The 24,650-nt window shown below is 41.7% G+C and overlaps 1 protein-coding gene across 1 annotated transcript; it reads right to left on the bottom strand.

Annotated features, from left to right (window-relative positions):
• Positions 1-1,470: 1,470 nt before the first annotated feature.
• Positions 1,471-23,606, bottom strand: nup214 (nucleoporin 214). The gene is made up of 36 exons (XM_054757530.1): positions 23,414-23,606; positions 22,357-22,552; positions 22,143-22,297; positions 21,848-22,046; positions 20,931-21,001; positions 20,782-20,845; positions 20,564-20,667; positions 20,189-20,295; positions 20,029-20,095; positions 19,790-19,913; positions 17,751-17,909; positions 16,542-16,914; positions 16,255-16,412; positions 16,088-16,176; positions 15,676-15,759; positions 15,445-15,594; positions 15,216-15,374; positions 15,033-15,136; positions 14,788-14,967; positions 14,623-14,711; positions 13,023-13,106; positions 12,636-12,944; positions 12,388-12,555; positions 11,957-12,068; positions 11,148-11,217; positions 10,355-10,424; positions 10,166-10,250; positions 10,011-10,063; positions 8,495-9,946; positions 8,358-8,422; positions 8,106-8,277; positions 7,466-7,618; positions 5,716-5,887; positions 3,499-3,644; positions 3,378-3,411; positions 1,471-2,142 (listed from the first exon to the last, which is right to left on the bottom strand). Exons 1-36 carry the CDS (start codon positions 23,453-23,455, stop codon positions 2,106-2,108), a joined length of 5,856 nt encoding a protein of 1,951 aa, XP_054613505.1. The 5' UTR covers positions 23,456-23,606; the 3' UTR covers positions 1,471-2,105.
• Positions 23,607-24,650: the final 1,044 nt, after the last annotated feature.

Below are 24,650 nucleotides of genomic sequence, written 5' to 3'. Positions count from 1 at the left end.
CAGACAAGTGGCGTGATTCATTTTGCAGATCGTAGCAAGCGTAAAAAAAACAATCAGGACTCTCCGACAGCCAATTAAAGCTCAGCCAGTAATTAAAGGATAATGTTAAATTCTTTTTTTTTTAGCATAACAAGCAGAATTTTACATAAATTACAATTAAACATTTTTAAACATATCCTGCTACACTTGTCGGTGGTTTTAATTTGGCAAGTTCTTACCATTGCCATTGGCTTGACAGTATGGGGCATCTTTTTGTGTAGAAAAAAACTTTAATTTGGTTATTGTGTTACTGATGTTGTGCGTTTGAGTCTCGTCTGTGCTGTAGGCAAGGAGTGAAGGCTGCGATGTTAGCTTCTCATGCTAGGTTTGTCACTTGTGTGTGTTGTGCTTTGATGTTTTATGTTACATTAATGGTTGATTTCATGTTATTCTTGTGTGACAGTTGCTGTTAGATGAATTTTCATGTTACATTTACTATCCCTCCGCATTTGTAAGTGTGTTTAAAGTGTTTTATTGGTTTAGACTAGTTAGCTTCTCCATACTCTTGTATGGCATTTAGTGATGTTCAAATTATTAGTAGTATTTTATTAGTATATTATTATTAGTTATTTAAAACATGGAAACACTACTGTGAACATTTCAGAATTTTAGGTGCAATTACAATATTTTTTATTCAAAGTACTAGGTCAAATTTTGTACCGTAAAAATCCCCTCACGCTTTCAACCCTGCGGCTCATACAGTGATGCGGCTAATTTATGGCTAAAAACGTAAAGCTTCCCATGATGCTTAGCGTGCAGCTTCAGGCAGTGGCGACGTGGACGAGTGAAGTGGAAGCACGTTTTGAAGTCGCAGCGATCGTCTTTTGAGCTGACACATCTTATCATCAAGTGTAGAATTACTACAGCTTCTGTTTGGACTGCTCGGACCGCTAACTGTCCGCTATCACCAACGGGTTGGTGGACGACTGTGTGATTAAGAGGAATGCTCAAGCTAAATGGCTAATTTGCCTCGAGACAAAAGTGACTAAGAGAGCCACATCGAGAGAGAGAGAGAGACTGACAAAGTGTGTGATGAAGGAATTATGAGACTGTTGAATTGTGACGCTGAAGAAGACGACTTTAGTGGTTTTACTTCCCAGGAGGAGGAAGGTGATGAATGACGTTTCTGGTAGGCTACTGTTTAACTAGTCATATTACATGCACTGTTCAGCAAAAAATCTTCTGTGTACTAAATATCCCATGTTACGACAAGCACTCCTGCTGCTTATAAACAGGTGCGGCCTATATATGTACAAATATTTGATTCCTCTTTAAATTTTGTAGGTGCAGCTCATACACCGGTGCGCTCTATTGTCCAGAAGTTACAGTAATATATTTTTTTAATTAGGAGTGTGCATATGAGAGTGGAGTAAAATTTTAGCAAAGAACATAAAACAAAATATATAATTCATTAAACTTATTAGATGAAAAGATAGTGTGAACATTTATTTCCATGTAAAAATATAGAACATAGTTGTTACAAGAAAGTCAAAATATAGTATATAATTGTTTTTTCTCCCAAAATGTTACATAACATTCCTCATACACTCTTGACAGCTCTGTTCCAAATTAAACCTTGCCAATAATCTGAAGTATGTATTTTTTCAGAACATATATTTTTAATTGCCCAAATTAAAAAAAAAAAAAAATCTTTTATAGTCATTAAAATTGCCAGTTAAGAGGACATATTTGGACTTTTCTTCACCTACCAGACATATTCATTGAGCTCTTGTTAAGAGGATGGTTCTTACCTTCAAGGACACTCTAACAAGGTCAGAGTTGGTGAGCACAAACTGTCCCTCAAATCCGACAGATGTCACTAATGTCCAAAATATTTAAATATATAAACTCAGCGTACCAATACAAAAAAAAAAAAGTTAATTCATTGATACACAGGTTTTCTAAACTCATGTTTAAAATGACTTTTTAAATCAATGACATGCATGTATTTTTTTTTGGGTATGTCCCTTTTTTTATTGTTTCTTCTACTTTCTCTTCCAAGCAGTCACAAAAGAGCTTGAGAAAAGAAAGTCAAGTAGCATGTTGCTTGTGATGAATCAATAAAACTAGCTTCTCCAACCGGCAAATGTTTGGGAACTTGATCTGGAAGAAATGAAACAGCAGATAAAACAAAAAGAAAAAAAATTATTGTAAAGTCGAGTAGTCAAATAAGTTAAAATGAACGGGAAGAGTAAACAGAACTGTTTGAATGAGGTGTAATGTCATGTAATGGGTGCTTTTGTCTATATTGACGAAAAACTGACATTGCATTGATATTTCTAGACAAACAGCAAGATAGGAGTCATTGTTAAAATTATTTTTGCATATAACATGTACTTTAAAATGCACACAGAGGCAAAAAAGAAAAAAAAAGTCAACAACGATTAATTAGCAGAAGCACTTCAATTTTAACTGGTAAAGTCTGAAATGTCTTTGTTTAATTGTTTTGTTTTACGATATGGTGATGGTGGCTTGTAAACAAACACAAAACTAAAAATAGCCAGAGAGAGAGAGAGAGACAGTGAGAGAATTATTATTATTTGTGTCAGTTGTGCACACTTCAGAGTGCATTCCAGTGGAACAAACCCCGAGGAAAATGGCGACCATGTGACAGAAAACATAAGAGGCGGAAGAGATAAAGTGGAGATGACAGGTGTAAAATCTTGTGGCCGACAGGGCTTTTAAATATAAATTAATAATCATTTCATTAAAAGTCCCTTATTATAGTATTTTTCAAAAATGTAAAGTAAGTCTCAGGGGTCCCCCAATAGTGTATTGGAAGTGATTTTTGCAACATCAAGCCTTGATGCTGGAATTTAGACAGTGTCGCTCCAACAAGCGCTACTGTACACTTTAACTTTATTCACATACACTGCAACTCCAAAACTGCAACACTAGCATAGCTGTGTGAGCTACAGCACAAACATTACACCCACATTTTAACAGCAACTTCATACTAGGTGAGCCCATTTGCTGAAGAAAAACATTTTTTTCCAGATGTGTAGTGAAGCGATGTGTCCTCTGCAGTGAGTGCGTGTCCAGGGGGCGGGCTCGTCTAGCTAGGGGCAGGTTAGATGCAGTATCATCTCCATGAGGAAGCAGGTTTTTCCCTTCATGATGTCTTGAAAATGCGCATGAAAATGAGTTTGGCACTCATAAACAGGCTCTAAAGATATATATGTTACTGTTAGAAAATCACTAAAAAAGGTCAATTTTGCATAATAGGGGACCTTTAAATGGAAAGATTACAGAACAGGATAGATAGAGGTTTATGAGCAATGATGTTAAGCAGGACAGGTCTGAAGGCAGTGAAGTGTACTTAAGAAACCAAAACTTACTGGTTTGTGGAGCCAAAGGTGTTTCCAGAGAACCCTAGAAACACAAAGACATTGTGATATTAGACTTGATTAAATGCTGGTTAGCGAGATGATGGCAAGAAGATGCAAAGAGTGCAAGTACCTCCTGGTTGCGGCTGCTGTCCAAAGCCAGAGAAGCCGCTAGGCTGACCTCCAAAGCCAGGGCCTTGCTGGGCCAAGCTCCCAAATGATGGAGCGCTCTGGTTGGCTAGAGCCGCAAAAGATGGAGCCGAAGGAGGCGAGGCAAAACTAAGGCGTTGAGAAGGGGAAGAAAAACGGTCAAACTGAGTGAATCTGAATACAATATCTCACAGAAAATGTCATAATCCCTAACTAAACGTCTTTGCCCTTGAGGTATCACTGCTATTGGTCCCCAATACAAAAGGGTCCCAAAAATTTGGGTTATGTTGATAACATTTACAACTGAAAAAAATATACTGCTTGGTGAAAAGGGGGCTTTAAGAGGGGCTGATGAGACTTAATAAGTCTTCTAAGCCTGGATTAAACCCATCATTTACTCGGGATAACGATACAACATATATTTAGCTCCTTTTCACAAACAATTCTAGCGAGGCGGAAGGTGTCAGATGGTGCAAGTGAGTGGTATGGTGGAGGGGGATTGGGAAAATGAGGGTTTAAAAGGTAATCCCTTCCGCAGGATCCGTTCCCGGCGACTCAGCAGCCGACGCATTTGCCAATATGCGAAACCCAGTGAGTGGGACAGGAAGTGAGACGATTTAATCTGCAGCCAGTGATCCTGCAGTGAGATTATCTGTGGGGAATAATCTAGTCCAGCACAAATTTGGCTGCTGGGATTGAATTGCATTGTATTTTTATTCTGTTGGTTTCCTATTTGCCAACGTTCCATTGGATAACTCTTGCGCAAAAGAGACAAGGAAAACTTGAAATGCATGGATGTAGACAACCACAATGAATCCCGCTGGACAGTCGTAGTTTTTCAAATAGCAGCCAACTGCGTTTAGTTACTAAATTGGACTGTAGCGAGCATTTTAGCCAATGTATTTTTCATATTAATTAACATTAATTCAAGAATTAATACATCAGAGCAGTGGTTTCCAAACTTTTCACAGTCGTGTAGCCCGTCAGACATCTGACTGGAAGTCATGTAGACCCCGCTCATGCACAATTAAAAAAACTAACCACACAATGAAACACCTTTGATATATTATTAAAAATATTAAATATTAAGGATATATTTAAAAAAAATCATGTGTCTTACTTTTCAACTGCACACATAGGCTAATAATTTAAAACAGAGATTTAAAACAGAGAGACTTTTAGATGGGTGAGATATCTCCTGGCAGTTTTGTCCTCTGTTTGGTAAATTTATTTGTATGTGTAATGAGTATTTTAAGTGGTGACAAGCTGTGGTAAAATGTGGTAAACTGTGATCGTTACGCTCGTTTGCTGTGCTTTGGTCTGCAACAACATGGAAATAATTACGACAATGCAGCTAATGTTACACGTAAAAGTAATAATTGCGAATAATTGTGAAAATAAAGGCACATAATGTACAGAAATCAATTATCAATTCAATACGAGGCTTATTACTGTTGAGATCATTTAAACCTGCAATAAAAGCTGGTTGTTCAATTCTGGTGCTTTGGTGGTGGTCTCACTAAAGAATTACTGACAATTAGTGACCAATGTAGAATACGACATTCACAAGTTGGTGGGCTTAATGGCCTACACCAGGGGTCACCAACGTGGTGCCCGCAGGCACCCGGTAGCCCACCACGACCACATGAGGTGCCCGCAAGCCTGCTTTTCATTCAGGTTTTCAGTTAGTAATGAAAGAACAGTAGAAAGAAGTGCATTCTGGAATACAAAATCTGAGTTGTGGACACCAGCATTTTGTTAATGTTCTGGTAAAACAAGCATATTCGCTTTGTTTGAGTTTAAAATAAGCTCTGAAAATAAATGTTACAAAAATGAGTAGCTCTTGGCCATTTTCATTTAGTGAAAGTAGCTCTCGCAAGGAAAAACGCTGGTGACCCCTGGCCTACACTGTATTTGTATTTTAGTTGATTTAGCCACGAAAAAGCTTAATTTGGGCAAAAAATACACATAATTTGCTTAAATGTGCAGTTTTTGTACTAATAATATTGTTTGAAAAAAATGCATACAGTACGGGAGCGATGCTCAAACCGCGATGTAGTGAGAGACGCCGGCATCTAAACTATTAGAAGTGAAGAAGCTTTTGGACAAAGTCAAACTTCAGATTCCAGCTGCATCAATTCAACCTTTGAGGAGTAAAATTTAAGGGCTGTTGTGTCAATGTCTTCCTGATTGCTCTTACCCAAATCCACCCATGTTGGAAGCCGCTGTTCCCTCTCCAAACACTTTCCCGGCTGAGGAGCCCATGGCGTTGCTAAAGGAGGGACTGGCGCCAAATGATGTGTTGGCACCAAATGATGGGGATGCACCGAAAGCCGGTGGGCTCCCAAACACTGGTGCACTGCCAAAACCACCTGAATTAGGACACAAATACAGTATGATGTTGGTTATATGATGCAGACCACAAAAGATGATCGGATGGACGTAATTGTTGAGACTGTTGAGCTGAGGCATTTTAATGTTGAACTGACACACCACATTACAGCATTCGACTTGTGTTTAATATGGTAACAACAAACCGTGGCAGACTCGCACCAGGATGCAAACTGCATAAAGCGACTCACGCTGTGAAATGTGGGAGTCACGGGGCTAACAGGGTGTGCTGAAATTACAGTCCGCCTACCAGCATGCCCCAATAAATAATTGATTGCTCTAATGTAACAAGATTACATTGCCTGCACGTACCAGAGCAATAGGGCATTAGTGCGCGGTTGGGGGGTGTTATGATCTAATATCCCGCTAAATATAGAGAACCTTAGAGGGCTGATACTAACAATGCTGCTTGAGAGATTAAAAAAAGAAAATTAAAAAAGATATTCAAATATTATCATATTATACTTTAAATGACAATAGTAGGGTGCCGTTGGATAAAGCTTCCCAGGCTAAGCATGCTTGCTTGAAGCTGTAAGGCAGATAATCATGAGAACTGCTCAAGTGGAGGACTGCTTGCAAAGAAAGCAGTAAATGTTGGATTCACACCAACGCTAATATGCGTATAAATTGCATGAATGCTGAAATATAGCAATAATTGCTATCGCTACTGAGCATAAACAAGGAATACTTATTCTTTCGCATTAGACTATTTGCTCAATTGAATTAAATGCAAGACTCTGAACATTTACTCAAAACAATCAGAATAGTTAATGAAATAGCTGATGGGCTGTGATGTAGTAACCAGCATGTGTAGCTCGTAGACAATCACAAAGTGAACTCGGTGAGTTTAGTTAATCTCCATTGCATTTTACATCAGCAACATTTCCGGTTATTAAATAGCTTCTGAGTTGACCTTCCTTATAACCTGGTTGAGTCTGTGGATGAACAAGCCTCACGAGATAGGAGGTTAGTTTCTCTGATTGTACTTGCGCTAATTTAAATTCTTAATTTGGTAATAAGTTACATCGCGTGAATGCAATGTGTTAAGCTCAGGTGGGGTGAAAAGATCTCAATGGTTCATGATGCGGATGTTTTCTCCGTGAAATAATGAATGGTCATTACTAAGATGTACGCAGATCTTTTTGCCTCCCCCGCAAAGCTGAATGTGTTTGGCACCAAGTATAATGCATATGCATATGATTTAATAATGTGTTATCTAACACCAGCCTGACAAGAGCGTCAGAATCACCCTCTTTATGCAGGGCTGGGGTGAGGAGATAAGGGCTCTTGCTGATAAAAGGAGAGGAAATGTCAAGAGCTGGTGGTGAGTGAGATGACGGATGTATGCATTTTAAAAGAGTTTGTGCACAGAAATGGCATGAGCACGGAAATTTGGGCACTTGGCTACAGAAAATCTGACCCAAAAGTGAATTTATTGAATTGAATTCATGTACGAATGCATATAAAAAAATATTTTAACCCTTGTGGCCAAAAAATATATATGATGTCTACTTTAATGTCAGGATAAAGTGCAGAAAGACCGAGCCAAGACTCCTTACCTTGTTTTGTTGGAGAGGAGAATGAGCCAAAGCCCTGGGATGCAACACTCCCCCCGCCTGAGCTGAAGGTCCCGCTTGGTTTCTGCTCTCCAAAGGAGGACTGCGCAATTCCAATGGGTTTGGATGCAGTACTACCAAAGAGACTGTTGGCACCTGCAGGCAGACAAGTAATTAATTGTACAGTGGAACACGCAGAAAGTTGGTAGGTTAAAGACTTGAGCTCAGGCAGTATAAGGGACTGAAATGTTTTGTTTTGTCTTTGGCTTTTTGTGATGCCAAACCCTTAAGGTACTAGTAATGGCAAAGAGGAAAAGTATGATGACAACCATAGAACGGGAAGTGGAACTTCCCTAAAGAATCTGGTTGTTCGGTAAAATATGAATACTTATTACTTCATTTTTGTTGTACTTTTAACAGAGTGGTTGACTTCTCTTTATTCTTGCTTGACAGGAATGTTATAATGGTCCTTAAAAGTTTGCCTTTTTACTTTATGATACTGACTGGAACAAATTGACACATTATTTGAAATAGAAATCAGAACATTTACAACACAAATCAATGCAGCAATAGCCATATGGAGAACAAAGTTAGCTTCTAAATTGAGTTTTTGATGCTGCCGTCTCCTAAAGATTCAGCTTACCTGTCTGTGCAGGCTGCCCGAACCCTCCAGAGGAAGCAGTGGGACCGAATGGATTCTTGTTGGCAGATTCTTCACTCGGTTTGCCTCCCAGGCCGCTGAAAAGACCGCCACCTGGTGATGCTGCATTTGTGGAACTCGAACCAAACAGACCTCCGCCCGTCGACTGCTGAGGCTGAGAGAAGTGCTCATCGTGCAGTATATCCAAAAAATGTATAATATTGTCGTGTAAATTAAGCAAGAAAAATATGATACCCGTCCAAATACACTCCCCGTGTTGGACTGTTGGCCAAATCCAGATGAAGGGGAGGATCCAAAAGCTGTTTGAAATTGAGGGAATCCTTAAGAATAAATTCAAGTAATTGGACAATTAAATTGAAATTAGCACCCACCTGATTGCTGACCAAAGGTGAATCCTGTAGACGAGGATGTGGTGGTGTTACTCCCAAACAGCGCCCCTTGTCCAAATCCGTAGCTTTGTCCAAATGCAGAGGTTGTGCTTTGTCCAAACAGCCCTGTTCCGGTGCTGCTGGATGTCTGGGCGTTTGCATTTGTGCCAAAGGAAAAGGAACTGGCATTGCTACCGGATGCTCCGAAAAGACCTCCCCCCGTGGTGGCGCTGCTCGAGCTCGCTCCAAACGCAGACTGTCCAAAAGAGAAGCCACCTGATGTTCCAGTGTTACTGGCAGGCTGGCCGAAGCCACCTGACTGGCCGAAAACAGACTTGCCGAAACCGCTTTCAGTTGATGCACCGAAAGCAGATGAGCCAAAACCTGTGGTAGGTTGCGCTGAGGGGGCTGTTGAGGTTGGGGGGGCTGCAGCAGGTTGTCCAAACACAGTGCTCGCAGCAGGAGCAGCTGCAGCGGCAGCGGGAGCAGGAGTCACTGTGGTTGTGACTGTTGTGATGTTAGCAACCGGAAAAGCAGGCGTGCCGGTCACAGGGACAGCTGTGACAGCAGGAGAGCTGCTTTCTGTCGCCACAGGCTGAGTGAAGATGGACCCGGGCCTCTCAGATGTGGACACCTGGAAGGCTGGTGGTGCTACTTGCAGGATGGGAGCTACAGGAGCAGTTGTGGCAGCAGCGGTGGCCACTGGCGCAGTAGATGTGGCATCCGCGGTGGCTTCTGCAGTGCTGACTGGAGCTGGTGGCTCAGTTGCTGTGAGTGCAACAGGAACACTTGCGGCCAAAACAGGTGCTTTAACCATGGATGCACTTTCTGCGCTGGTTTCCTCCAATGGAGGCTTTGCGAGCTCTAAAGGTGCGACACCCTCGACAGCAGGTTCAGGAGCAGGATCTTTCACAGGCTCTGAGACGGGTTCTAAAGCTTGTCCAGGTGGGTTAGGGTCATTTGTTGGTTCCGTGGGGGCTGCAAGGAGACTGCCGAAAGACGTGTGCAATCCTGAAGCAGATGTGTTTGATGTTGTCACACAGAAGGTCAGCTTGGGGGTTGTTTCGGGAGGTTTGAACAAACTACCTTGCCCCTTGGTCAAGTCAGTTCCAAGGGAATCACCCGCAGACTTTTGATCTGCGCCAAAGCTAAACTGCGCCGCTCCTTTGCCAATTCCAGTACCACCAAAGGTAAAAGCAGTGTTACCAGAGGTGGGTTTAGTGGCAGTATCTACAGCTTCTTCTCCTTGGCCGACACGAAGCCCAGAGAAACTACCCAAAGTTTCTCCTCCGGTTGTTTTAGGAGGTTGGGGGTCTATCCTGGCAGTGGTAACGACAGGTATGTGTGCTTCTGCTGTCGTGTTTGGAGGCTGTGTGGCCGAAATGGTAGCAAGGACAGGGGGAGTGAATAACATCTTGCCATTTCCACCAAAGGAGAACTCACTCACATCCTTCACTGAACAGACATGAAAGGAAATCAGCATAACATGTCAACAACAATATGATGTGAAGCTCTTTACCTTGTGGTATCCCAGCTCCTGGTGTGACTGAAGTGAAACTAAAGTTCGAGGGGCTGCAAAATAATAACATGATGACATTTTGTTTTGTTTTTTCACATAACACTAAAGAAAAATCCTAAAAAATGTTTTCATGGTGTGAATAAACATGAACTTACGTAGACGTGAAAGAGAAAGTTTTGCTCATACTTGATTCAGCTGAGCTAGCAGGAGCGCCAGAGGTGTCAGCTTTGGCAGACTGACCTAAAAGGCATATGAAAAATCAATCTATTATAACATCAGGTCAAGAGTTGTCGGTAACCAAAACCAGCCCAAAAATCTGTACACGATCTACACTTAAGGCTCACCAAAGGTGAAGCCTGCTGGTGGAGTACTTGAGCTTTCAGCAGATGTTTTCTGCACACCTTGGGATGGATTCTGCAGACAGAGGTTTAACAGTGACATTAATATGATCAAGAGATGTAGTAAATACATTGGTCATATGACTGCAGATAACATTTGTGGCGCCCCCCTAAGAGTTTTGCTCAAAAAGTTTTGGAAGACATGCTAGCATACATGTAATACACATATCCTAAAAATTTTATAATCATTAGACAAGGTCAAGCGTCTGACTGACAGTTTGCTTGATGGTGGCCATGTTTTTCAACCAAGATTTTACAGACATTTGCTTGCCAGTCCCATAAAAGGTGCGTACTAAATTCTGTGGTGATTCGGCTAAAAACTCTACAGTTACAGTGGCTGTTTTGCTGTGTGAGAATTTACAATTCAATCCAGTTCACGGGGCCACAATTTTGGGTTTAATTAATAACAGCACAACCATGTAGTGCATTTGTCAGAAAAATAGGCAACACAGTAGGTGACCCTCATGCTGTTTTCTCCCCAACAAATTGATAAGTGATGTGGATTTGTGAGGGAAGCCCTGGTGTCACCCAAGTGCTATTTGGAACATTGATCTGTGAGGGGTGCAACACTGTCAAGTAGCCTGTTTTTTTTTTTTTTTTTTTTTTTTTTTATTTATTTACTTCATTGTCTTTAAAAACCAACAGGGGAAATAAAAGTAGCACGTAAATGGATGATTAATTTGGACAACTGATGATAACGCACTGACAATTTACAACTGTTAGAATAGATCATTCTCACCCGTTTGGGCTGGGTGGCAAGAGAAGTGGGAACCTGCAGAGTCACAGATGCTGGGTCTGGTGTTGATGAGCTGTGAAAGAGGAAAAAAAACAGACAGATGGGAGTCTTATGGTGTTTTTCTGTCTGTGCAATTCCAATTTTGGACCGACTACTGCATTTTGTGACAAAAATTGGAATAACATGGCTGATGACAAAAAAAAACCAAACAAAAAAACAGTATAATGGCTGGAAAGGGGGTCTGAGTTCATGCTACACCTGATAATAGAATGCATTTTTGCTTATTTGCTACTATGGCAACCTCAATTTGGTGCAACCTCAAACGGGGTGGAATGACTCGACAGAATATCCAGCAGAAAAAGGTGAGCACAGACCTGAGGTGGAATGAATAAAGGTTTGAGCCAAAAAGGTAGGCTTTGTATTGTAAAAAGTGCATTATACATCACTAAGAAGACAAGTGCATGGTCAGGCATCCTACAATGTACATTATACACAAATTATGGGATACTATCAGTTACAAGCCGGTGCCAACGTCAAGGCAGACTGTCTACTCACTATCAGGCATGCATCCAAATAGATACAAGGCATGATGCGGCACGATGAATATTACATAACAGGCTTCAAGTCCTGAGGAGCACTCTGCCAACTGTATGTTTATGTATTGAGGAAAGCCAATGAGGGTTTGAGTCTGTGGTGCTTAGATCACACATTACAAATAATGGGGTCATTATTCTAGTACTGCAGAAGCCCACGTATATTAAACGCAAACCACTTCAATGCAGATTTTTTTTCTCTCTTAAAAAGGAAAATACCTGATAACAACGGGAGCCGACACAGGAGGCCCTTTGTCCTTCAGCTCCTGAACGTTGACCACCTGGGGGACCGTTTTCAAGGTTGACTCAGTCAAGGAAGTGCCGACGACAGCTGCAGCACAAACATAACATATGCAAGAGGAGGAGTCAATATGTAGTATGTAAAAAAAAATACACCAATATTTGAAAGCATTTTGGCAATAAAGATACTGAGGCTAACAGCTAGTCATGAAGGGAAATGAGACTATTTTAGTCTGGAGGACTGTCTCCACCTGGTGACTATGGCAAGTATTGCACCATCTCCAACAGCTTCTAGCACAGTGTACACACAAATTATTCAATATTGTTCATTTTCAGATTCACCTGGAAGGACCACATCATATTTTTCACCGTGTTGTTCAAGTATTCAAGTGGAGCATGTTTTGTCTTACCCGTCTTCTGATTGGCCATCAGTCTGCGCAGGGCGGCGGTGGCGGCAGCTTGCTGGGCCGGGATGGTGACTGGTACAGTCCTCTCGATCGGCGGGGCGCCATGTTTGACTGTCTTTGTGGCAAGAGCGGTGCTGTCAGCTCCACTGAGGTTGATCTTATTGGTGGGAACTGAAATGATTTGGTCAAAATGTTGCTTTTCTGCTTTCTAAAAAAAACGTGTCCACATAAAACAAATTCAATCCACTTACCGGGGCTAGGAATAGGGCTCAGTCCAAAGCCCATGCCTGGCATTGCCTGCATTTTGCTTAAAGGTGTGGACTGGATGGCTCCGAAACCTGGCTGGATGGATGGGGTTCTCACCACAGTGGGGTGGCGAGGGAATGCTGGGGGGACGGCAGTCATCGGGAGGCGCTCTGGCTGCAGTTCTTCCTCTTCCTCCACCTCCAAGTGAGGCAGGTGAGGAGGCTCCATGGACTGCGAGAGGGATGAGGTGGAGCTCACGTCATCCAGGTCCTCGTAGTATTTAGGCGACAGGAAGGCAGAGCGAGACAGGTTGGCTTGAAGAGAGTAAAGAACATTTTAGTTGACCTCGTCTGATTTATCAGTAAGGTTGTTTAGAGTATTTTTAGCAGTACCTGGTGCAGTTGATCGAACAGGTGCCATGTGCCCCTTGGAGAGGAAGTTGCGCAGCTGTGACTGTTTCACTGGCGATATCTTGACTGGAAGATAAAATGCATGTTTTGTTGTTTTAAGCACTACACTTGTCAATTATACAACATACACAATGAATGCTTAACCACAAAATCTCCTATAGTCGTTGGATGCCTGGGGTCTATAAAAGCAAATAACAGCCAGATGAAAAAAAAAAACAACTAACAGCTGTGGCTGCAGGAAACCTCCTGATGTAGTTTTTAAATCAACTCAGCAAGATGGCAGTATCTGCAATTGCATGAGTGGTCAGCATCCAGCAGGTTTATCTACCTCTGCATGCACTTTAACATGTTTGTTGCACTACTAGGCTGTTGGTGTGAAGCTCATGTGCGTTACACTTGGCATACTGTTGTTTACTATGAACTGTATTAACATTGGCTGAGCAGTTTGCGCCTTACTGGTATTACAACAATGGTTCTTTTGCTAATGTGTTGTGCAATATACTTGTTGATAAGACCATGTGTTCAAAGAGAGATACATTTTCCTTTTCACCTTCTCATGCATGCCAAATCATTAAGAGTTTAAGAAATTGCATTGTCATATACAGTCGCTCCCTCACTCTCACGGGTTTTCAAAAAAAATTATGAATAAATGATCGCCGTTTCGTCGTTGACTACATCCTATTATTAGTCCAAAAATGTTTTAGATGAACTAAAACACAGTTTAAGGCTATACAAGACGATGATTAACTGTCATCTACACAAGCCTCTACGTGTCTCTAGTAACACGCATCAAACAGAGTAACAGACCACTGACACGCTTTTCTTGTTTTATAATTCTCACAACATGCACAATAATAACATAATAATAATTCATCATCATAACAATACATGGCATCACTTCCTGTCCACGTCCAGAAGACATTTATTCAAACACACAAGAGCACAAGGCTTATTTATATCTTAAATGGCTTATTTTCTCTGATTACATCTACTATATTGGGTGATATGCATGTAAAGGTGACTATAGAGGTGTTATTTCATGTCTGGAGCATTCTAACAATGGTAAAAATTGTACGTAGAACATCATGAACAGGTTTTCTATGCTCTAACTATGAAAATATTCCATTTATTAATATTGAATCCTGACCATAGATGAGGAGAGGAACATAGATTGACCAGTAAATTGAGAGCTTTGCCTTTCGGCTCAGCTCCGTCTTCACCACAATGGACCGACGCAGAATCCGCATCACTGCAGACGCCTTCCATCCTTCCCTCACTCGTGAACAAGAAGTAGCATGGGAGAGGGAAGTCTGGGCTTCCCAGCTTAGGTTGCTGCCCCCGCAACCCAACCTCGGATAAACTGGATGGAATATTGAATCCTACTTTGCGGAAATTCATTTATCGCGGTGGGGTCTGGAACCAATTAACCGCGATAAATGAGGGATTACTATATCTTGAATTTTCAAATTTGGACAATAACAGCTTCTCTCCAATTATCACATGCTTCCAATTAACACCACTGGTTGGGTAAAATGACAACCCATCTGTAATTACAGCGTTTACGGTATGTACATCTTGATACCTGGAGATGGGCTTTTAGCCTTAGAAGGGGTCGCGTCCAGTCTGGCCTTCAGCAGTGCCTCCCTTAGGCTGTCAAGCTCACTTTCCATACTGCCAAAAGATAAACAACTTGAAGGCGCCAACTCTTCAGTTTTTTTGTCGCACATTTTCCTTTACCAACACCCACCCTGCTGACGTTGCTGCAGTAGAGTTACGACTTGCAGTGAGTGTGTCCATCTTGTTGTAGAGGTGCAACGAGGTCAGCTCATTGACCAGCTGATCTAGTCTGTTTTTCTGCTGGTTGATGATGAAGAGGTTGTTGGCCAGTGTAGTGAACAAGCCTTCACGCCCGGGCACCACCATGTGCCTATAAACACAGATTAATTCAAATGAATCAAAACGGACAAAGCTCTCAAGTAGGTTTTTCCGTACTTCTTTTTCTTCTTTTTCTCCAAGTGTTTCTCCCATTCCACATCCAGAACACCGTTGACATCCTCCACGGCAAACGTAACATACTGGTAAAGCCTGCGAATCTCCTGTAGGGGTACAGAAAGCGAAACGGTCAGCATTGCACGGCGGTCTTTCATTTACCCAGTACGTCTCATGTGTGCTTACCTTGAGCTGCTCCTCACTACGCGGGTCCAAAGGTCTTTTGTACAGCAGTTGCCTGTAATTGCGCTCTGTGCTGAGGTCATTCCGGGCCTTGGCTTCCTCAACTCCAGAAAAGCCCTCCAGCACAGTCGTCTTCAGGGTTCCAATGTCGCCATGCAAAGACTGGAGAGGATGCATAAGCCATCAAAAAACTGTCAACAGCCAGATCAGCATGGTAACAGGAAGGTGTTACCTCTGTTGTTTCCTTAATCTCTAGGTTGAAAATGTTAAGACCTTCTGACTCCTTCCTCAGATCTTTCATCTCATCGTTAGTTCCAACTTTAAAGTCAGCTGTTGAACTCCGCACTTTGAGATTGTCCAGTTCCTTCTGAAAGTGTGAAATCTGAAAGCAGGAAAAAAAAAGGCATGCTTACACCAAAGTCCTTGTTGAGAAGTTCCCTGATCAGAGTCAAGTGGAGCCCACCTCTTCCAGTATACCCATCATAATAGGATCAGATTCTTTCTTTGGCTGAGGCTGCTTCTCCACAGCCTTCATTCCAGCAGCTGCCTGTGACAAGAAGTCATAAAGTATCCCAATTTAATGCCAAATTACAATTCAATATTGTGCCGCAGTTGGAAGGTGCAACAAAGCTGCATCAAGTAAATAAAAGCCACCACAAAGAACACTATTTCACAGGAGAAGGGTTTAAAAGGCACAGGACAGTATTGTAGGATAAAAGATACTCATAAATACCATAAAATGTTATTAAAAGAGCAATGGTAGAATTATTAAATTAACATTTTTTTGCCATATGTACAGATAAAAGCACAAATTTATAGTTAATTGTAATCGCCGTAAAGAAGATACTACAGTTATTGCTAATACATAATTGGACCTGGGGGGTTTGGAAGCGGCCTTGCGGAGCTGGTGCTGGTTTTTGGACTGCTGCAGTTGGTGCACTGTTTTGAACTGGACGTACAGGAGCTGGAATTAAGTGTGAAGCAAATCACAATCCAGGCAATGAGATAAGAAGCACACTAATTAAATAGGAATTGTTCTTACTTGACACTGCCGCTGTCTTGGCAGTGATAGCAGCGGTAGCAGTGGCCAGAGCAGGAGCAATATGGCTGCTGCCACCACTGGCGACAGCACTTTTGGGCGGGGACGTCGTGAAGGAGAATGACGGTGTAGATGCTGCTGCAGATTCTACAACTGAAAATCTTGGGAGCGATAGACAGCAACTGATTACTATCAAAATCTACATCTCTTGTTCTAGAGCAGTGGTTTTCAATTATTTTCTGTCATGCCCCGCTCTAGTATGCACCCAGGCATTTAAGAAAGAATCTTACCTGTCATTCAAATTCAGTTTGACTGTAGGTAAGGAGGGAGTTGCAACGCTCTGTGGTGTCGGGGTCACTACTTTATTTGAAGGAGTGCTGAAAGAAAATGCAGAAGGGACAGAGGGGATGTCGGAGGGAGGCTTGGCGGCAAAAGAGAAGCCTGAGGCCCCGAAAGGTGCGGTTGAGCCAAGTGAGAAAGCAGGAGGGGTAGAGTTGCTATTGGTGGGTGGCACAGAGAAAGAGAAGCCTGAGGATGATGAGGCAGCGGCTGTGGAAATAATACTGAAGGAGGGAGCAGACGAAGTCGCAGCGAGATTTGAGAAGGCTGCCGGGGCAGACGGGAGGGGTGGAGTGGTTTTGGGGGGCTGCGCTGCCAAAGCTCCTAAAAAACAAAATAAAAAAATCATGTTTAATGTGTTTGATTTTGCCAGGGTTAAGTTCAAGACAATGCATCATACTGTACGCTGCACGTTGCTAGGCCTCGCTGAACTCAGGAAGAAGAAAATGGAAGACATTGAGCTTTAATCATTCAATACAGTGCATGATATGCTGCCTGCTGAGCCACATCACATCATCAGTGAAGTGACGTGTCATGTGATCAACAGCACTAAAGATAAAAAGGTATTATTGTGCCGCTTTTTTAGTTTGTACTGACATTACTGGTCGCAAATAAAAGAACATGAGGGATTGACATGACCCTTGTATCTCTTGTGCCTACTTTACATGCCATTCTAAACAGGTATAGTTGGACCTCGGTTAGTGTCCGCCCTGGTTAGCGGGTTAATGTTGGAAAATTTAGACAAAAATTTTGCCTTGGTTTGTGTACATTTTCCGCTTAGCGTACAATATTGCGCACTTCTTGTCCTGTTATTAATACGCTGTGTGAGTCCAACTGTGTTCAATATATTTTTACCACAAAACACCTGTTAGCATCCTTAGCTTCCTAAGAAAAGGGCAACCGGAAGTCAGCCACTTCGCCAGTCTAGGACGTCATCAGCGGATGAATTAAAAATTTTAAACACAAAACACATTTTTATAGTTTTACATGCTAAAAACAATTCTAAATGCATATAAATAACGAATGAAAAAGAGTTGGACCTTCAGGAACAAATTAACGACGCTAACCAAGGCTCCACTGTATTCAGTTATCATGAACCACACTCGATTTAACAACTTTAAGTGTATCGTCCATCTAACTAGTTTAACTGGCTTTCTCACCTGGCTTGGGGAGTCTCTCTCCCTCCGCTGTGAGGGCGATGCAGGGGGAAATCAACTGCTTGACCCCGACATTGTGGTTAAGCAGTGCAAAAGGACAGAGCAGTCCCTCGGTGGACAGCATGAGCATCGCGGGAGCCGGCGGCAATGTCTTGTCATCACCTTGATAAAAAGGTGAAAGATAATTAAAACAAACACGAAGCAATGTGAATGAGATGAAAATTAAAAGCTTAATGCAGATGAGCAAAGAGACAAGTCTACTGCAATGCAACAAAAGGTTTTAATGTGTTTATTTTGTGGTGAATCAAGGCATCATGGAGAGATGCCTTTATTATAAATCTAAATAAGGAGTTAAGACGGTAGTGGAGCTTATTAGGTTGTGCAGGTGTACTTAATGTTGTGGCCTGTGAGCGTACAAGTATATGTAGTGCATTCTCCGAAAGTTCAGTATTAGTTCATGAAAAATAGAGCACACTACAAGCTTATATGCTGCATCTGATCTGATTTATAGTTTCATCTCAAGTATGTAGTTTGAAAGCCAAATTGAGAGTTACAGGGCAAACATGGAGGAGCTCATCAGCATTCTGCAGCAGGAACGTCTGGGCTTTCTTGTTTGTTGTCGTTCTCGCGCTTGTCTGAGCACTTTCCCCTTCTTTCCTCCTTCCCTCCCTCCCTCTCTCCGTTGTCTCGTCGCCAATTGGATTTTGATCGAAACGGCAATCATGTCAAGGGTGCCGCACAAATTGCGGGTTCTTTTCATGATGGGACGAGACGGCGTACGTGAATGTCTGGCGCACGCACACACACACACACACACACACACACACACACATACAAAAAAGTGTGCTCAGAGAGCAGCTTGTTATTATTCTCTGGGCGAGCTCTGTAGAGCACTGCAGTTAATGCTCCGTGCACAAAAAGAAACCTGATAGACTTCTGCTGTCACTCGTTATTGTGAGTGTGTTGCACATGATGTGCTTTTGAGACACAAACACACACACACACACACACACACACACACACACACACACTCACTCAGCGGTCCCAAAAGTAAGCCCTGCTAGCGCCTGTTCTCATGAGATCAAATAAATGTATCAAACTTTTGATCTTTACAAAGTTAAGAATGATTTTCTTTGATTGACAGGTATCCACCTAACAATATAGAAGAACCTCCAAAGTCAAACTGCATCACGTCACACCTCAGTTCAATGAGCACTGAAGGATGCACAGGACACTTTTTACACTTGCACTTTTATGATTTAATGTTATGTTTTGTTTTTACTTTTTACGAATAGCAGTGGTTAACTTATTTTCACACCTGCACGCCAGCTAATATAGTTAAAATGTTACCTTAAAACTTGCTTGTGTATGTGCAGAAAAGGTTTTATAATGGCAAAGGTTTGACCCTGGAATATATGACCGTACTGACTGGAATTTAAGACAACTGCTCTTTTTCAAGACCCATTTTTAAGAAAAAAAAAAAGGTTTAAAAATAAAATCATAATCAAATATTTAATTCTTCACATTTGAGTAATTGTATTTTCCAATGACTGCTTCCTTGATCACCACTATCTTAAAAAGCATCAAAAATTGCAAAAATGGATCGTACTGTCCTCCTCTGTTGTTTGCCAACTTGCTAACAACCTTTGACATGCTTTTTTCCAGCGGGTCTGTGTTTTGCGGCCACCAGTGTGTGTGGGTGACTGGGAAAAAAGCTCCGATGGTATGCATGTAAAAGTCTCTGGGCTACAAATATAAGACACCCTGCGCTGAATGGACTTTGGTTTGAAATGGAATGGAGGGAATTGGAATGGAAAATGGCTAAAAATCCTAAGGTTAGCATGATAACCCTTTGCATGATAGCACTACATACCAGGAATGCTAAATGTCATGATTGAGTTATGCATTTAAATTGGGTGAGAAATGTGGCAGCAGTAAGATGTGAAAAATATGTAGCCTGAATGTCCTGAACGGATTGAACAGTTTGATGTTGGAATGGCTTGAATGGGTTGAGAAATGTTAGTAAAGCCACATTGACTTACTGATGCGGATCTGCTGATGGCTGGTGTAGTCAATGGCTAAGCCGAGGGGAAGCGTGTCCTCGCTGGTCTCAGAAACGGGCAACTCCGCCCTGCTAGCATCCTCCAGCATCCAGAGCTCCCAAATCTAAAAGGGCAAAAATTGCATTGAAAATGTTTTTTTATTATTATTATTTTTTTAAGTATAATGCACATCCTTACACGTGTCACCAAGAATTACAAATGCAAACTTTATGAAGCACCTTCTCATCTTGTCTGGCGATGACACTGACTTCAATGGAAGCAGCCGACGCGGCCAAAACAAGGTTCCTGCATGATGAAAACAATGTGGAATTAAAAAAAATGGTGTGCTTCTACACTACATGCTCTCCATTTTGTTTGGTGTGTCGTGATGATTGTTACCATTCCTCGATGTGGCTGAGGAAGTAGTGGTGCTGTCGCTCCGTGCAGCAGCCGTACACTGTATCACTAAAGTTCAGGTACTTTGTTTCCACCTTTTCGTCCTTCTTCTGGAAAACAAAAAAATGTGTTTTGTCCCTATTAGGGAGGGGCATTATTCATTTTTATTTTGCTGATGTTCACAACTGGGGTGTGTCTTTAACCTTCCACCAACTCACACTCAAAAATGATCACTTTAAAAGTACCACACTAGTGTCTTTAATGTGGGGAAAAAGGTCAATAAAACAAGTAGTAGCTAGTTATCTAGTAGTGGCCCAAGCCTTTTTTTTTTTAACTAGTATTGTATATATTCAAATATAATGATGAGTGGTTACATACGGGGATGGTGATCAATACGAGCTCAGGCGGAGTCTCTGGGGAGCCATCGGCGGCGGCATAGACCACAGCAAAGGAAAACGTCCTCAGCCAAAGCAGGTCAAGAACTGCAACAGCAATGAGGAGACTGACTGAACACTTTAAAAATAAGATATATAATACGGACATACATAATAAGTAGATAAAAGGATGCGGAGCGCCTTATAAAAGGCAGTACTTACCTTTGACAGGGTCATCAGAGGTGTAAAAGTGCGGACATGGAATCACTTTTTTCTCCTCGAGTGCCTTTTTCAATAAACCATAAAATCAGTTATAGTAATAGTCATGATAGAGGCTCTATTTATGACCAAACTGCATTATTTTCACTTACTGGGGTATACTGGCTGACAGTGCCATTCATTTTCCCTACGGCAACTTGTTTTCCTTTGGGGCTCCAGCAAACTGCAGAAGGGTATAATTGCAGCACATGGGGAATAAGCATCAGTTTCTTGAGAATCCTTGCAACCGGCAGAGGGCACTGTTTTTTTTAAATTGACTGATTTTATGGCGTAAAGAAGGGTTTGCAATAAAGCAGGAGAGAGCATATCCATGCAACTAGTGAGGGATGACTGACACTCTAAGCATCATGGGAACTGTGGTTCCTTTAGCCAGAAATTTGCCATATCGTTGTTTTAAGCCACAGGGGTAAAGTGTGGGAAAAAAAGGAGTCCGGAAATTACAGTAATCATTTATGTTGATGGGTAGTTATAAAAAGACACATGTAAAATAGATTGCAGTAAATTAGCGTTACGTGTGTGCTAAAAAAGAACAACAGTTCCCATAAAGCTTAGAGCGCTATCTCAGGAAGTAGTGAATTTTTTCCACATGTTTTGCTGGAAATCATATGCAGCGATTGCGTTTTAATCTGACAAATCTGAAGTAAGTTTGATCAAATGTAGAATTACTACAGCTTCTGCTTGGACATTTAACACCCCTGCAGCTGTTGAACTCTGATGGGAGAAAAAGAAAAGAAAAAAAAAGCGCCTGCCAGTGACGAGTGACACCGGTAACGGAGGCAGGTAGAACTGCAAGGTTTATAGTGTGCATAAAGCACTTAATGTGTGGTTCCAATCCTGTCTTGTGCGCTGCCACTTCCATGTTACAGTACATGTATTATCATTCACAGTAGCGATACCATAGTACTCATTTTGACTGGCTTCTGGATGACCTGTTCCCTTGAGATAAAGGAAAAGTACTTTTTTTTGTGTATTTTGCGATTCCAAACGAATATGAAAATTCATGACTCACTGCATGTGACGCAGCTGGAAGCGGGAAGTTCGGCCTGCATGCTGACACTGTTGGTGACGTTCAGGATGGACATACTGCCGTCAGAGAGACAAGCGGCCAACATGGACGCCTGAGCGGGATTCCACTTCAGGTCCTGCACTAAAGTCGCCGGGGGCACGGACGGCTGCCACAGTGCAAATGCTAACTTCTGTGGTCGTGCCTGGAAACACCGCCAAACAACAACTGTTCATATTCTTACGAAACTTCTACAGTCCAGATCCTGTAGACACAGTGAATGCTTAAAGCAAGTAGTTACCTTGTTAACAAAGGTGCGGACATCATAGAAGGTGATGGACAAAGTGGCGTCCGTAGAGATGCCACACACTGACAATGTAAGCTCATCACAACTCAGTGCCAGGTGGTGCAAAGCCATCGCCACAGTCACCTCTGCCAGTGCTGCAATTCCATCAACTAGGATGACACAAGACAATCATGAGACGAAGACGTAAATAACGAAATACATTCCATACCTATTGTGTTGGAGTTGCCCTCATGTTTATCAACGGCGAGGATATCTTGTGTGCGGTAAACTTTAAAGGTTCTGCCCATCCCCACGAACGTTAAGCCAAATTTGTTGGAGATGGTGAGCAAACTCGACCTCTCTCTTGGCATTTCTCCAGAAGATTCGAAAACTTTTGCTTTCTTCATTTGACGAAACTGAAAATCCTGGAAAAAAAAGAAGCAAATACTGTCCATTTACCACATAGACCTGAATATCAGACGTGTGAAAAAGACAGGCCATCATATATTTGGGTTATAGAGGTTTCCACGTGCAAATTATGCCGTGCACCGCATGCTGTATGTAGCATTCACAGCTGAGTGGTTCGTGGATGTGTGCAATAGCGTGCTGCGTGCAGCAACAGTGCTCCCTAAAAGTATATTTTAGAAGCTTTTTGTGAAATATGAGCTGGCAAAAAAAACAGCACAATATTAAAGCAACCAAGCACAACAACTGACAAGCACTACTTAATATGATTTGATATTGATACAATGAACTGATACTGAAAGGACGATTGCAAAACAAAAAGTGGGTCTTGAAAGGGTTGTCTTATATTCAGGGTTCTCTAATATTCGTCATTACGGTATTAATATTATACCGTAACACATACAGTGTATAACTTGATATGGTGTTGGAAAATAAAAGCATCTGTTATGATTCGATTAAATAGAAGCTGCTAAATTGGCATCCATTGTGTGAAAACTAATTTATTATCATTAAATACAACCACACGCTATGAGAGTCACATGACAACACGAAAGAGGTACTTTCAAACGGTACAAGTCACTATGCTAGCACTACTAGCTAACTAGCTGGGTTCAACTTGAAACAACTGCAATAAAACTCTACCTTACTGAGTTGAGTTTCCATCAATATGACTCGGTTACGTTTAATTGACTAACACTCAACCTAGTGGTTTAAGACCTTAATTTTCAAGAGAGTCCTTCTAAACGACTACAAGCGTGAACAAACAGTAGCTAACAAATGCTAGCCAGTCCAAGCTGTATACGCAAGACAACAGCGCTTACCTTCATCTCCCTCTCGGGAGGGGAGTCGGTGTCGTCGCTCATTTTGAAGCAAGTGAGTACTTTTTAAATATATGTGTATATATATTTATAAAATAACTTTTTCCTGGGCAGAAGTTCCACCTCAGTGTCCGCCTGAAGTAAATATCACGGCGCCATGCAGCTTTGGTGAGTGCTTCGTTAGCCTCAGCCTGGGTTGATGGGACGTTCGCGAACGAAACGGCTCTTTCAAAGCCCTCATTGAAGCCGCACGTGATTAGTCAAAATGTGTGTTGCCATGTGTCAACACAAGCTAGCCGGAAAGGTGAGCAAGGTGAAAATGAGCACTTAAGATACCCTCGCCATTTAGTTTTGCACTTTTAATTTGTATTTGGTTGTGTTATGTCTTGTTGATGTTGTCTTGTTTCACTGTAAATTGTGAAAACAAATATTATTGTCTCATTGAAATGGGTCTTGTTTTTTGTAATTTATACATTTTTTGAGCGTATAAATGAAGCCATTTAAACAATAAACATTTGATATATTATATTTTTTGCATTAGATATTAATTTTTAAACGCACTATGGTAAAAAAAAATCAATTTAAGCAACAACAAAAAAAATTCTGGGGCGCTGTTTGGAAGATGAAAGATACGGCTCTTTTTTGGGAACCGAGCCGAAATAACTGGTTCCCCTAAAAGAGCCTAAATTCCCAGTTTGACACATGAAAACAAATGCGCGATTTCAGAGGAATGACGTCATGGCTTGCGCAGGATGACCAATCGATGGCAGAGACGCTTTGGGGTCAATTTCGTCGAAACGGCAAAAAGTTAACACTATTCTGAGGCGTTGAGTTCTGACAAAAATTACGGAAAAATATTTTTTTAATCAACTTGATCCACTGCACCTTTCTGGTCTGGGAGGTGCGGGTAGGTCTTGTAAGATTCAGCTAAATTTGTAGCGGTTGTAAAATAGTTATGTATTGCAGTGTTTCCCAACCTTCATTTGCATTGAGTATGTCCACTCAACTTCTTTGGCGGGCCGTGGTGACGCCTACTCTGAATGGAAGCTGTCCTGCTGCAGCTCAGATGCAGGATGTTGAGACTTAAAAGCCGCCCCCCCCCAAAAAAATGGGAAAAAAAATCTGCAGTAATTTTACGAGAATAAAGTCAAAATGTTAAGAGAAAGTTGTAGTCCAACGAGAAAAGGTCCTAATTTTATGAGAATACAATTTTTTTTTTTTTTTTTACAAAAAGTTGTAA

This window comes from Dunckerocampus dactyliophorus, chromosome 17 (genome assembly GCF_027744805.1).
Source record: "Dunckerocampus dactyliophorus isolate RoL2022-P2 chromosome 17, RoL_Ddac_1.1, whole genome shotgun sequence".
Lineage (NCBI taxonomy): Eukaryota > Metazoa > Chordata > Actinopteri > Syngnathiformes > Syngnathidae > Dunckerocampus > Dunckerocampus dactyliophorus.
This window is presented reverse-complemented; position numbering and strand designations above follow the sequence as displayed.